Genomic DNA, 15,366 nt, shown 5'->3' on the forward strand with positions numbered 1-15,366 from the left:
ACCTTTCTAGAATGAAGTTATCTGGCTCCTCCTTCATAAACTCCAACACTCGGCATAACTTGACACTGAAAGAGCATGTGTCGTGCGGGCATTATGGTTGAAAGCACACTAAGTCACGCCTAAACTGCACCTACAAACCAGAGCATAACAAGTACAGGGTGAAGTGTGGTGTGGTGGAATAGTCTACAGCTTCCAATCTCCCACTTCTCTTCCTGCCCGCAAGCAAACCTTGGTGTCCTGAAAAGTAAGCAGCATCCCAACTTTTGATCTGAAGACACCATCAAGTGTAGGCATTTCTTGTGAATTACCACACAACCTCAGACTTACAATCAAGGACATTAAATATGCTGATCTCTGATCACAAATAACAAAGTACTAACTGATCACAATGCAGAACCCATCGGACCTGTATCTCAGCAGGTTGACAATGCAAATAACTTGTTTTCCTTCCCAATACAGGACAATGCTGAACAGTTAAATACATACACAAACACATTACAAGATCATTTCCTTTAATCAACAATGAAAATATTTCACAATGAAAGCAGAAAACGCACAAGGTATCCCTAAAGAACTCTCTAATTGGAAGAGAAAGTGTGCTGGGTTCATCAGGTTCATGAAATCCTAATTCCAACACCCACTCCTCAGGCCACTTCCCTCTCCCGCTGTTGCTGACCCCAGGTCAGGCTGGAGTCAGAGCACTGCCTCCAGACCACCAGGGGTGCCTATACTGGTAACCAGCTTTTCTGGGTGAGGTAGCTTTAAATAATGCCACACGAAGCACAAGTTCACGCCAGATCTGGAGCAGGCACTACATTTATGCAACCATTGGGCTGAAGCACAACAGTCACAGGAGTGCAGGGAATGGAGACTCCCCTTCAATTATGCATTGTGGAAATTTCAACGAAGATGCCTGTAAAGTCCTATAAATACCAGGCTATGAAAAGAAATCTGGCATCTGCCCGATTTGTATTTGAGGCAGACTCTTTTGGCAAGGCTCTCCCCAGCCGTGGTCCAAGCAAAAGCTATTACCAAAGAGAACTGGCACAGAACAAAGCTTGCCACACAGATTCAACTAAAATACTTTTTTTTTTTTTTTGGAAAACAACTACTTAAATATCTTTAAAGACACATATACATCAAAATCTTACTTGCTTTGTCTTACCATGAGCCATTTTCCACCAATAAATATCCCACCACATGACAAGCCCAAGACAGGCAATGCATCTCAAGTAAGGCTGAATCAGCTGCAATGTGTGACCCAGTTTTCACTCCAATGCAATAAAGAATTAAAACCTCAGGCCACGTGGACCCTCTGAAAAGCACAAGCACCAAAATCTGCCACATGCAAAGTTATCACTGCCAAACTACTTCTTAAGAAGTTGCTCTAAGTAATTTTGAAGGAGTTGAGTACAGAGGCAAGTTAGAGAGAGCAATTATTGCCATGTAATTCTTTTAAATCTTGAGAAAAGTGAGAGAGACTGTTCAGAAAACATACATAGTCTTAATAACATAAGAAATATTAATGAATTATTCAGAGGAGACAACTTTATATGTTGCAAACATTTTAATGATTACTGTTGAGCTTACACATGGGGTGTTTTGTTGTTTTTAAACTTCAAACTGCAACAAGTTAAATAAATGTTTATAATATACAAAGAAAATACAACCAAAAGTAAAACTTGCTTTAAGTGTGCCTTGCACTAGGAACCAGTGTTTTTTGTAATAGCTTTATTGTTGAGCTGCACAAACACACTTAAGGATTTGATCTTTATAGCAGGGCATTTGAGAAATCAAAATATATTCCCACTTGAAAGAAAAAAAAGGTTGTGCATGATTATATGCAAAAACCCACTAAAATACTCCAATAGTGCAGGCACCATTAAAAAAGAAAAAGCTGGAGATGCCCATTAACTCTAAGTTTTAAGGAAGCAAGTTTCTGACCAGTTAGCTTAAAGCCAGCAAAACAGGGATCAGTGACGGCAACTGTAGTGTACAAGGTATTAAATGACAAACTTTACACAAATACACTGTTAGAAATTTGTATCAGTGAACACTGAAAATCTGATGATCTGTTCTTTGGAACAGTCAAACAGAACCACCTTAATTTCCAGTTGTGCAAGCCCTTGAAGCATCACACAGTGTTCTGTGCCAATTTCTTGCTGGCTGTGTAGTTACAAGGATTTGTTTTGTCATTAGCAGCTAACAAACTTATTCCACATGTTCCTAAAGCCTCACAGGTGAAAAAAGGCAAGTCTCGTCAGAGCACAGCGTGGAGATCATATTTTTTGCACACAAACACAAGAGGCTTCGCTAGTATCAAAAAACACTTCCTCGTGTCCCGTATTGCAGTCAGCAACTCAGTTGAGATGGAAGCCTTTCTCCATGGTAGCAGCCAGCAGACGCTCCCTCATGATCTCCTCAGAAGAATACTCAGGCAACTTCAGGTAATGGACACACGTATTCACAGATGGATAACTTGCATCTGTAGCATCAACCTGAGACAAAGGAACAACAATTGATACTGCACTTCTTCACAATACTTCCTTTAGAAGTTAAAAGCTTAAGGTCCTTTAAATTTATGACATCTACCACGTATGTAACACCGACAAGCCACAAAACAGTGGCAACAGGAAATCTACAGACCAAATTTATCTTTTTTATGTATATGAAAAACTTTGTAATCAACTATGATGTCAAAAAACAGAACTGAAACAGAAGCTAGTACTGAAAACTTAGCATAGTGGTACGAATTAGAAAAGGAAAGAAAAATAATATTTTTTCTTAATGTAGCGAGGACTACATTCAAAAGCCAGAATGGTTGGTTTGAGAGGTAACCTGCAGAACCCATACCTTGCGTACAACGGTGAGCCGGGGATGTAGGTTTGCCAGTCCTCCTGGCGGGAGTGTTGAGCAGCCAGTGGTGAACTGGAGGAAAGCCTTTCTTTCATCTGAAGACATACCACACAGAACTCTCACAAACCGAAGAAATCCGGGGCTTAAAATAAATTAAAAAAATCAGTTAAGATGGCAATTCCATGATAAGTTTCTTTTTTTATAAAGCACCTTTAGTAAAATCTAAGTAGTCACTGTAAGCCTCCAATGCCTGTTCAGTAGTAGTAAGATAAGAACAGAACCACCACAAAGTGGGTTCTTTAATACTTCTTTAATCTCCTTGCTGAACATTACACAGAAAAATGCAGGTAGGTAAATTTTCTTCATACTTATCCTGAAGCGTTATTTGGGTATTTTCTCTAAGAAGCGTTAGAGAAGTAGACAGAACTCAGACCTACCCTAAGAAGACTCTGACTAATCTTAAGACCTTTCATGCACCACTTCCATTTATGTATAATTTCATTTCTATCCTGCTGAAGACCATCATGCAGAAAAATACAAAAAATATAACAGACTGGAACAGAACTTCACAGAATCTCGGGCTGTCCAGATACCACTGCTTTCATCTATACCAGCCCAAGGAACAAGCAGGAGGACGGGGTATGTATGAAAAAAGCACTGCTTGCCACAACATGCCCTCAGGTATCAGAAACCACATCTCAGCTGCATCTTTGTATGCAGGGCAGGGTCAGTAGAAGAATCCCTCTGCAGAGCATCTTGGACTGACTAGAATCCTTCACATCGTACTTACACTAACACAGTTCCAAAAGTAATTTGTACTTCACAGCTAGCTACCAAACATGACAAGCAGCAGGAGAAAAATAAAAAAATAAAAATAAAAACGTTTATAAACTACCAAACTACCAAGACCACTTCCCAATAGGCAATCCCAAGTATATTTTTTGCCCACAGTACATTTTTTGTTTTAACTACACTTGAAGAGTAAAATAAAAAAAAAAAGGACAAATACCAAGAATACCCAATTGAAGTTGTAACCACCACCACAAACAGAAGTCAAAACCCTGAAGCGCTACTTCTTAGTAGCTTGTATGAGTTAGCTGCCCTTCTACTTTGACTAGGTTTTGACATTTTAATACTTCCTTTTTTTTTTTTTTTTTTTTAAATCCTCTCATCACAAAGACCCTAAGTACCTTCTGTCTGATGCAACGTATATAACTATTTCATATAGGTATGGCAATTAGTTGGGGTTAATACTGGCTGAAGAGCAATTTGGCTTTTTCCACCTAAGAAATATTCCGGACATTTTCACACATCATGCATCTTTTAGCTACTATTTTTAAATCACTTAGACGACAATTACCTGTCTCGTGTATATCCCAGCTTAGGTTCTGTATAATTGATGATATCCTCTGCTGCCCAAGAAGGCGACTGATTTCCACAAAGAATCATCTGAACTTCTTCGTGGCTGAAGGAACTCAGCTTCTCCATTGGGAAGACTCTATTGAAGCCATCTTTAATTTATACAAGACACAGTTACACGTGCAAGTCCAAAGAATGTTTATAAAAATAACATAAGCATTTCAATTGTACTTCAATCAAATCAGAATCAACCAACAATTTCTTAATCAATGAACAAAGAATCTCTTCAAGGTTAACAATGGCATAAGTAATGAAATGCTATGAAATGCATCTCTTACCTGCTACATCCTTAATTTAAAAGTTTGTGTTTGAAAGCGATTCTAAGCTACTACTTTAAACCAGGATACCCAGAACACCGCTGATTCCATCTAAATACACACATATATTCTGCCATAACGAAAATTACCTCGGAATGCCTCCATCTGTTTCTGTATACCAGTATGCATGCAGAAGTCAAACATGAGATCTACGTACTCCTCTGCATTATCCATTGTGACAGTCTGCAAAAACAACACACAAATACCGTTAAGACTTCGTTCTGCATTAGAATTACTGCTGAGATTTCTGAAGGTAGGTTCTTTCCTTACCTCATCTTCACCACCTGGTTTCAGATCCACAGCTGTAAACCCATATACTTTGGACGAAGGGCAGAACTGAAAATTTAAACTTCAAAACAGAAAGGCAGTTACTAACTGGAAGTAAGTTTGCTACTGCTTTTACAAGTACACCAGATTTATGAACTGCAACCTTCCCTCCCCCTCTACTTCAAAACACTGTTTGTGGATCATTTAGTACATATCTGAATAGTCACACCATGGTAGCAAACTACAGTCAGTAATGCACTATGCAAACAGTGGTTCATGTCTATGCTATGCATGTGTGTATTCACCCACTGCTTATTTGGTTTTGAATACTACCAAAAACATCTTACAGTTTGGCACTGTTAATCAGCTTCAAAACTGTGAACTCAAACTGCTCAAGTAGTCTCAAAGAACTCTTTATATGAATTCCTGACAGTAACAGTTACAGAGCCACTTAACATATTAGACATTTGAGCCCTTCAACAGTGCTACTTGCATTCTCTCTCTTGTGTCACCCATAAGTCAGCAAGGCCATAAGCAATTACTGAACCTTAACTACGCAATCCCTGTGGCACAAGATGATTTTAATGAGTAACATATTAATGGTAGAAGAACCAGCGTTTCAAAAGAAATAATTCAGAACTACAAAAGATATCATCCCTATCCACGTTCACACCGGTATTTTTTTGTTTCTTTAACACTTACTGACCTTCATCAAATCTTCTGCTTAACATAGTCTCCAAACACTGCACCATGTGTCTATTAACACAATCCCAAATTTCAGAAGAATTGCCCAAATTTCTCAATCTGTCCTCCTTAAAACTCCTCAAAAGACTTAATAAATGTCAACAGTTGCAATAACAAACCTACTGATTCACATATTTGTAAATATCTTCACAGATATTTGGGTGTTTCTACAGTCATAATGACATCACAGTGCAGCCACATTTAAGTTGAAATAATAAAAAAGAACAATGAATGAGAAGGAAAAACCCTCAAAGTACGGAATAAGAATATACCTACTGAGAGCAAGCTGGATTTTGCTGCACCTCTAATGATTGCACCTTTCCCCCAACAATATTATTTAAAACAAGTAACGTTGGTAACATTTGCATGTAATACAACACTGTTTGCATATTTATAAATATGAGAATTCTTACCCTAAATCCTCTATGCTAAGTGGGGGTCCAGAACCTGATGGGTTCTTCAGCATTAATTCCTGTAGTTTTGTATTTTTTTCATCTTCTGACAGACTTTTGTTGCTTAAAATTTGACGCCTTTTAATTGCAAGGTCCTTAATTTCTTTTAGAAACCTAGCTCTATGTGGATTTATTAATTCAAAGTCTTCCCATGTTAAAATTCCATTAAACCATGCAGGAGGTTTAGGTTTTGGTGGATCAAGAATAAATTCCGATTTGGAGTCTTCTTCCAGACTGCCCACTGACAAGGAATCATGCCCTTCTTCCGTGGAAGCCTCTGACTGACTTTCAGTACAGTGCAAGTCTCTGTCACCCCGTGATTCATATATCAACTTACTCATGTTACTTTTAATGTCTCCCATACACATGAGTTTAAAAAAAGGCTTAGAAATGGGTAAATCCACAAGTCTGTTGTCCTGAATGCATTTAGCCAAGAAAATTCCAAGGAAATGAAAGAGTTTTGTTATTCTTTCAAGTTCATCACTGTCTTGTGGGAATGGTGCTGTGAAGAGTCCACACGATCGCTGTACATAGTAGCCAGGGGGTTTTAATCCACCACCAATATCAACCTGATTTAAGAGACAGGAGAAAAAAAAAAGATAACATTGTTAAGGGTGAATTTAATTTTACAACTGTGCTGTTTAATTTATTATACTGTACTTCTATATTAAAAAGAAAACACGTGAGAAAGACAGCTGTGGAACATTGTGGCCATTCCTGACCATGGAGAGCAGCTGCTCACTGACCATGTGTTCCTCCCTTCCTGCCCATCTAGCTCATTTTTCTTTTACAGAAGTTTTGTACACTAACAGCTAAAAATGCAAACATATATATACCTGCCGAGACTCATCATCTGGAAAATCATCGTCACAAAGCCAAGCTCCCAAATCTGTCCGCTGAAATTCTGCTGCTACCAATGCATAAAATTCCAAGGTAGGACCCAGGCCTGTTCCTTCCTCACCCAAAAATTCAACCTATTAAAAACATAAGGAACGTTAATAGTAAAAGTAAATTCTAATGAAAAGATCAGTGTTGGTTATGCAACAGGATATTCTGTATACTGGAATTCGAAATAGCTACCTAACCTCACTCTGCTAGGCAGATATGCTTTACCTCTAGAACAGATTTTCTGTCTGCATGAATCTGCATGACATTTTCTGCCCATTCCATCAGGGAATCACCTCGCGGAACTTTCACTCTTTCATGCTTGAGGCGTCCAACTCTGAATTCTCCTGGATCATCACGTCGCACTGTGCTTGTGGTCCTTGTCCTTTCAACGGTGGCTTCACGTCTGTTCTGTAGCCAGACAATCGCTCTAGAAAAATAAAACAACACAAAACAGATGTTTAAAACTTGGATGTCTGCCAATGTTACAGCAAAATTTACTTGCATACTTAAAGAAACATAGAACCAAAGGTGAAGTATAGTGTTGTTTTATACGTGAACGACTAAGTTCTAAAAATTGGTAACGGTATAAAAAAGTATAAAAAAAGTCAACTTAAAAAAATCCACCACGTTACTACTGTTATAGGGATTATGGGGGTGCTTTGTCCCCCTCCAAAAGACCCGCATCAATCAAGCAAGAACAGCTGCCTCTAGTAACAGTACTTACATGAAATCAAAGTTCAAAATTCTCATACGTATTCTCATCTATGCAGCAATAATCTACCATCTGTTGGCTGTTTTGTCTGACTAAGCTAAGTAAAAATAAATGAACGAATAATCATCAAACCACTGTACTAAATAAAAAAAATAAAAGATAAGTGCTTTGGTGTATGTTTTCAGAAAACAATTCACAGCTATTAGGAAAACTTTTATTTTTGTTTCTTAGTACGTTATGTAGTAGACTGCAACCCAGTTGAATTATCTATTGCCCGATACAGCCACCTAGCTAGAGGCACACAATCAAGTCCTCAGTTAAGAAGCTGAAAAAAAAAAAAAAAATCAAACTTTTTCAAAGGAAAAGGCCTGGAGAATATCAAACAGAAGACAGGCTGCTACTCATCACAACCTTCTAACACAATGAACAAGAAATGTTTCAAGCGCCTGAAAGTTCTGAAGTTTCCCAGCATCTTCCCTTTTTTCCTGCCTACCTACCTACAATGCTTCATATTTGGAATCTTGTTCCAGTAACATCCTCCTGTGAATTACTAATTCAAAAAGGTATTTAAAAAAAAGCAATCTGACAGGTGTTTTTTCCTGTTTTTGTTTGTTTACCTTGATGCTCCAAATGCTGTGCATGTGAAGTACAACTGTCTGGTTTCAAATGGAATTAAGAAAGGACACTTGCTTGTTAGCTGCTCGCACCAGTCTGGCAAAGCTCCACTTGCTAGTGCCAAGGGTTCCTGTATTTTAAAAGAAGAAAGAAAAAAAATAAAAATTGTTTCTAATATTACACTCAGATTGTCCTAACAAGTTTGTAACTAAGTAAATAGACACCCAATATGCCCATGCCAGGTTTCCACCTGTATTTGAGCAAGTTTCTTCCTTCTCAGCAATCATCACTTTTTTTTTTTCCTTTCAAACACTCTGAACAAGAAGTTTCTAGTACTTGAGTAAACACAGTATGCTTTGGCACATACATTAAGAACTGTACTAAATCCCTAGGATACATACTAACACTATGGGTCTACCATTATCTGGAGAGAACTACTTCTGAATTTTGCCCCAAAGTGATTAAATACCTCTGGAAAACACCAAAAGAAATTCTGTGGTAATAAAGATAGTCTATAGGGAAATACTACCATAGTCCTTTCTAAAATACAAGTGTAACAAAAAATACTGCAGAAATTACTACTACAATGATATTTGTATGTCTAAACAGTCTTCAAAAGAACATGAAAAACTGAACATTTTTTTTTTAAATGAACAATTAGGGGAATTTAACTGTAACAAAAGAACCTCAAAAAGCACACAAAGAAGAACTGAGCAAGTTGATGATCTTTATCTTTAAATCTTTATTAAAGAAAACCTATTAAAAAAACTACTACCTGATGAAAAACCCTACCTACTGAAGAACTACCTCTTTAATCTTTTTTTTAGTGTATCTGACTGATACCAAGTTTTCTGAATGTCTTTTTTAAAGCTCTGAATCTGTACACATTGGAATCCTTGTGATCTCTGATACAGTTAGTTGCATTTGTCACATCAGCAAGCAGACACATAAATACACTACATATATCAATGTTTGGTGCCGAAGTAAAAGGAAAAATATGGTTCTGTAAGTGGAGCCTATCTAACCACAGTTCCAAAGAAATCTGCTCATTCCCAACAAGTGTAATAAGTAGTAACAAACTATTCTGGTTTCTTGACAAGTTTCAGACTACATAAATGAAGCAGACTAGTTTACTTAAAGGGCTGGCATCTTAAATCCGTCATTTGAAAAAGAATAGCATTTAAAGAGTATCTAACAGCAAGAAGCTAAACTATGCAATATTTTGTAGTTAAATTCCGAAGTCAAACCTGTTTTGTGGTAAACCTCATCTTTTAAATAAGTCCCAAATCTGTTCTATTTTATTGCAATACAAGAACATTTTAACAGTATAGAGGGTAAATTTAACAGTATAGAGGTAAATTTTGTAAAGCACACAGAAAAATGCATTTATAGCTTAGAACAAAATGGGAAAAACAAACAAAACAGTAACTGCCACTGTTTTCAGTAAATTTCATTTGCTTAACTCCATATCCCCAAACCTTACCCGAGGGTGCATGTGCATGGAAGACATGACACCGAACAACTCCCTTGGAATCGTCCCCCCACCCTCCATTCAGGGACTGGAGGTTACAGGATTGTAGCAATAACTTCATGATGACATTTACTCAGTTATCGCATATCATAATAATACTCCTGTTCCATTTGGGATTTTCAATTTAAAAACTTCAGGTTTTTGCTAGTGGACAAAGAGCTGCTGTTAATTAAACCAGGAAAATTTGCAATTGTGATGGTGAGTTTCAGGAAGTTTGACACCTATGGTGTCCATTCTATATGCATGTCATATAGACCAAAGCAAATATTTGGAAGTGTCTCATTAAGTCCCCTCATTATTCTGTATCCACCAGCTCATTAGAATGAATATTGAAGTTTGAGTCAGATTAAGTTGACTACATGTCAACCAAGACAGTCTAGGTAGTGCCTAATGCAAATAAAAATGTTTACAGTAAACTGGTGAGCACTTTCCTTAACCTACAGAGCATTTTACAGTTAGTTAGACAAACTAAATCATACAAACTTTACATATATCAAGGCCTATGTTGGGCAACATAACTGCTGTCACTTAAAAACAACTGTCTCAATTAAGATAAAAAAAATTATTCTCCATAACTATACCATTCCTCAGTATGTCTTTATTCAGACTAGTCCATTCTTAGAGCATTTACTCATTCAAAATATAAGGAAATATATACTGTACGAAACAATTCAAAAGTCAAAATGGCAAAAAAGCTAATACTTCCAAACAGTCAAAGTAAGGAAGAGTCTTAAAAACAATATTATGTATACAGACTATGCATAATACGATACCTCAATCTGCTGCAGAATCTTTGTAGTAATTTTTTTGCTTGTGAATTCATCTGGTGGAAAGTTAAACTGAGGATGCTCATCTCCTTCTGAAATGCAAAGAAAAAGTTTTCCCTTACTTTGTGTTCATTAGAACGTTTCAGAAACCCTGCTATATAATGCACATACCTTCTTGAGCAGTTCGTGCTGTGTAAGGGTCACTGGCAACTATATACAAAATGCGAAGTAACTGCAGAACATCTTCTACTCCACAGGAGTTCTGCCCACTGCCAGCTTTTGCCTGAGGTTGCTCCTTTGCCAAACTAAGGATATCAGAATTTTGTAGAGTAGAAATGGCCCCCTGGCTTAATCCAGATTTTGATCCATGTTCACAAAAATCCTGTGGGGAAAAAAAAATGTTATAAATGAAAACTGCATGTTACAGTTATTACGACTATGTGCTCCAAGTCAATGATTTAAAAAAATCAGAATGGTTGCTGTGTTTAACCTGAACACTTAGTTCAGTTGTAGATAGCTCAAATCATGATTCAAATGCACTAACACAACTATATTTAACATTAAAAAAAAAGACAAAAAAAAACAAAAAAAAAAAACAGTAAAAACTAAACTTGATATTGTGAACTTTCACGTTTCCTATCTACCATTATACCCTCTCCCCCCCCGCCCCTTTACAAGCATCTTTAAAGCTGCAAAAATAAAAGCATACAGCCAAATATAATAAAAAAACAAAACAAAACAAAACAAAAAAAAACACTTGGATGCAGACATATACCTTGTATGCAGCTATGAGCTGGGAACAATTTCTGTTTTTCCTAATACTTTTATTAGTGCCGGTTAATTTCCAGTGGCGCAGGAAAGCTGAGTCTGCATTCTTCTGCAGGTAGGTTATCAAGTCATTCTTTGGTAATTCATCAGTGCCAAGGTACTGCTCCACATGCTCTACTGACCAGCAACCCTACAACAGGAACCAACAAATGTTGGTTTTTCCTGATTGTAAAGTCTTAAAGATTACACATGCATTACATACTGTAAGGAAACATGCATTAACAAATACACTCACTCATATCCTTTAGCTAATTGAAAACTGTTAGTTTTTTTAATGTAGCTTTTCAAAAACTGCGATAATTCTCATTTTGCTTTTGTTTAAACAGCCATAACAACATACACAAAGGCATAAAAGCAAGTCTTACCATTTTTCCATTTTCTTTCTCTTTATCAGAATCCTTCATTTCTCTGTACATGATCCTAGATATTAAAGCAAGGAGTTAATATTTCATACTCACAGCATGTTCTCTAAATTCTGAAGTGACACATTGAGATGTTAGACATCAATGACATTGAGGTAACAGTGCAAAAAAGCAGTAACAGCTGATCTTCACTTTACAGAACATCTGGTATACCCTGATCCAGCAAAGCTCTTAAACATGTATATAATTTTCATGCTCTGTATAAATTAAATGATTTTCATGATAACTGTTTCTTTAAGTGAGGTTTGAGTAATCAAACTGTCTTTATTGTGCAAATTTCCCAACCCAGCTTTAGAATCTGTATTACACATGCACCAACTCTTTGAAAGTTTCCATTTCTACAGTTGTTTGCTGTTTATGAACTTGGAAGATACACACATTTACAACTATTTCTAGTGCTTTTTGACTAAAAGATAGTTTAGTTACAGAACACTTTGGGACACAAGGCAACTAGCTAGCTGTAACACACAAGCACTGAAAAAATCTGAAGTACGAAGTTAAAAAACTGCAACTACCATATTGAAGTTCTTGGTTTTGTATATGTTCATTTTCTGATATGACAGAAATTATGTTGGTATAGTAAATGGATTCCACACACACAATGATATCACCTTGTAATTTCTGTCTATTACTGTAAAGCAAGTAAGGCCAAGTGAGGGTAGAGAGAGCAGTTGAAGCTAGAAAGGACTTACAGAGACCTAGTCCAATACCCCTGCTCAAAGCAACATCACCTGGAGCAGCTTGCTTAGGTTGGTGTTGAGTATCTCCAGGGAGCACGACTCTACAACCTCTCTGGACAATTTGTTTCAGTGTTCAATCTCCCTTGCAATTTGAATTACTTCTCTGATTATGTGGAATTTTCTGTACTTCAATTTGTGCCGATGTCGTCTTCTCCTTTCACTTGTCACAATGAAGAGAACTCTTGCTAAATCTTTCTCAGTTCCTCTCATCAGGTATCCACACATACTGACAAGATCCCACAAGCCTTTCTTCCCCCAGGCAGTCCAAGATCTCTCAGAATCTTCCCATGACAAATGCTACAGGCCCTTAAATCATCCTTCCTACCTGCTCTTTGCTAGACTTACTCCTGGTCCCAAGTCTCTTGTACTAGGGCATCCAGTACTGGCCACAGCATTTCAAATGCCTCTCACCCGTGCTGAGTAGAAGGGAAAGATCATTTCCTTCAAACTGTTGGCAGTGCTCTTCCTAATGAAGCCTAGGATGCTGCTGACCTTCTTTGCTGCAACAGTGCATAGTTAGCTCACGTTCCATTTGATGTCTACCAAGACCCTCAGGGCCTTCTCTGTCAAGCTGCCTTCCAGCCTGTACCAATGCATGCAGTTATTCTTCCCCAGCTGCTGGACTTTTCCCTCTGTGGAACTTCCTGAGGTTCCTGTCTCCCCAGAGGTCCATTAGAGTTGCAGCACAACTGTCAGGTGTATCACCAGTTTGTCACCTAGGAGCTGGCTGAGGGTTTGCTCTGTCCCATCATACAGTTCATTAATGAACTGAACCGAGTAGTGACCTCTGGGGTACACCATTAATGACCCATCTCTAGCTGGACTTCATGCTGATGATCACAACCCTGGCAGTTCAGGCAGTTCTCTGACCACCTCACTGTCTAGTCCAATCAATTTGTTCATGAGGATGTTATGGGAGAAACTGTCAAAAAACCTTACTAAAGCCAAAGAAAATGACATTCCCTGCCCTCCCCTCATACACTGAGCTAGTCATCTCATTGTAGAAAGCTATCAGGTTGGTTAAGCATGATTTTCATTTCATAAAGCCTTAAAACCTTTTTGTCCTTCATTCTTTGAAAATGGTTTCCAGCACTGTTTGCTCCATCACCTTCCCAGAGATGAAGGAGAGGGTGACCAGTCTGTAGTTCCTCAGATCCTTGCCTGTCCAAGGAATAGTTGTGACATTTGCTTTCTTCTGGCCCTAAGAAATCTCTCACAGTTTTTCAAATATACTATCAAGGACCTTTCAAAAGCAGCCTGCTCCTTCAGCACTTGTGGGTGAATGCCCATCAGTTCACGTGGACTTGTATGCCCTGCTTCTTTAAATACTTCCTAACCTGTTGCCTTTTATGCCCCTCGCCAGATTCAACTTCAGATCAACTTTGGCTTTCCTTACCCCATACAAACATGCTCTATGTCTCTATATTTCTCCTGAGTCACTTGACCCTTCTAGCATCATTTGAATGCTTCCTTTTTATGTTGTGAATTCTGTTGGGAGTTCCTTCATCCATCTCTTACTGCCTCTGCTTGAACTGCCACACACTGGGACAGACTAGTCTTGAGTACAGAAGAAATCAGCCAGTTCTCCTGGGACCCTTCTTTTCTCTCTAGGACCGTATGCCCATGGGATTCTTCCAAGCAAGATCCCTGAACAGGCTATATTCTGCTGTCTTGGTCAACTGCTTGACTTTTTAAATATTATGAACAAATCACAGTTGAACTTTAGAGGTTATGACTTTTTATGTTTTGAAGTAGTCAAAGCACTAGCTTTAAAACCAATACAAACATTCTAACAAAAAATACAAGAAAAAATAATTCTAGCATTATTTTCCGCAAAGGAGGAAAACAGGTTAAAATGGTTTTATACCTGTTTCCTAACCAGTTACACAGTGTTCTCTTTAAAGAATAACAAACTTGTGAGCTTACGTGTATGTTGGCTCCCAAATACGTCTAAGTTTGTCAGATTTCACATTGCCATTACAGGAAAGCTGTAACAATTTCTGTACATAGTAAAAGATGGTAGATCGAAAGTTTGTTAGGGGCAGTTCTACTTCTCGAGTTGTTCCAAGACCTGAAACTTTCAACGTAAGTGCTAAACGTGGTGAAGGCATGCACTCAACCTCTTCCAACAGTTCTGAATGAGGTGTACCTGCGCAGGAAAAATTGAGATGTTAATACAAAACACATAAAGCATGGCAAGTTGGCTTAAACTTTAATGAAGTGGTTCAATAAGAAAGTGTAGAGATTTCCTGCACACCTACCAGTGAGACTATGCTGAGTTAAAACTATAAGGTATAACTAAGTACTATAATTATAACACTTCTCTACGTGAGAAAAGCTAAGAGCAGTTTTTGAAATCCATGTTGATCCTTACGTCTTGGTTACATCCTCTTTAATATTATCACAGCACATGGATTCTTCTTTACTTACGCAAAGCAAATCCATGTGCTTCCTATTACATTTACACCTTTCTGGTCACCAAAATCAACAATGGTTCATTTCCACATAAACCTAAACTATGTATTACTTTCTTTGTGAATACTGATTGCACCTACAGAGTTGAACAAGAATCAGCTAAGCAACAAGATCATGTGCTATGCTGCTGGTCATACAGACTGCTCAGTTACTCTATTAGTTTTTCCCTCACCATGGTTTTGGATTGCTTCAACAAATCCTTTCTGATCAAAGCTATTCTGGGCAGCTCAATGCACAAATTATTCCCTGTAGGTAGAACCAGACATAGCAAGAGATCTATCGCCAATCTGAGTTTAATTCATGAGTACGGATGTTTTATACAGCACTTAGTTT

The 15,366-nt window shown here is 37.8% G+C and overlaps 1 protein-coding gene across 15 annotated transcripts in view; it reads right to left on the minus strand.

Moving 5' to 3' along the window:
- Positions 1 to 1,548: 1,548 nt before the first annotated feature.
- The window catches only part of HECTD1 (HECT domain E3 ubiquitin protein ligase 1), a 62,323-nt gene continuing 48,505 nt past the window's right edge, over positions 1,549 to 15,366 (minus strand). For 13 of the 15 annotated variants that reach the window (XM_038180314.2, XM_027458554.3, XM_027458550.3 and 10 more), the window contains 14 exons: positions 14,485 to 14,707; positions 11,762 to 11,816; positions 11,344 to 11,526; positions 10,740 to 10,950; positions 10,575 to 10,660; positions 8,273 to 8,400; positions 7,169 to 7,370; positions 6,892 to 7,029; positions 6,017 to 6,624; positions 4,863 to 4,941; positions 4,682 to 4,775; positions 4,217 to 4,367; positions 2,854 to 2,998; positions 1,549 to 2,498 (listed from right to left, as the gene is read on the minus strand). In XM_038180314.2, coding sequence (XP_038036242.2) covers positions 2,361 to 2,498; positions 2,854 to 2,998; positions 4,217 to 4,367; positions 4,682 to 4,775; positions 4,863 to 4,941; positions 6,017 to 6,624; positions 6,892 to 7,029; positions 7,169 to 7,370; positions 8,273 to 8,400; positions 10,575 to 10,660; positions 10,740 to 10,950; positions 11,344 to 11,526; positions 11,762 to 11,816; positions 14,485 to 14,707 — 2,441 coding nt within the window. In that variant the 3' untranslated portion in view covers positions 1,549 to 2,360. The remainder of the gene's footprint in view (positions 2,499 to 2,853; positions 2,999 to 4,216; positions 4,368 to 4,681; positions 4,776 to 4,862; positions 4,942 to 6,016; positions 6,625 to 6,891; positions 7,030 to 7,168; positions 7,371 to 8,272; positions 8,401 to 10,574; positions 10,661 to 10,739; positions 10,951 to 11,343; positions 11,527 to 11,761; positions 11,817 to 14,484; positions 14,708 to 15,366) is intronic. The other 2 variants (XM_072038925.1, XM_027458553.3) reach the window with 1 other exon arrangement.

Source organism: Anas platyrhynchos, chromosome 5, assembly GCF_047663525.1.
Source record: "Anas platyrhynchos isolate ZD024472 breed Pekin duck chromosome 5, IASCAAS_PekinDuck_T2T, whole genome shotgun sequence".
NCBI classification, from domain to species: Eukaryota; Metazoa; Chordata; class Aves; order Anseriformes; family Anatidae; genus Anas; species Anas platyrhynchos.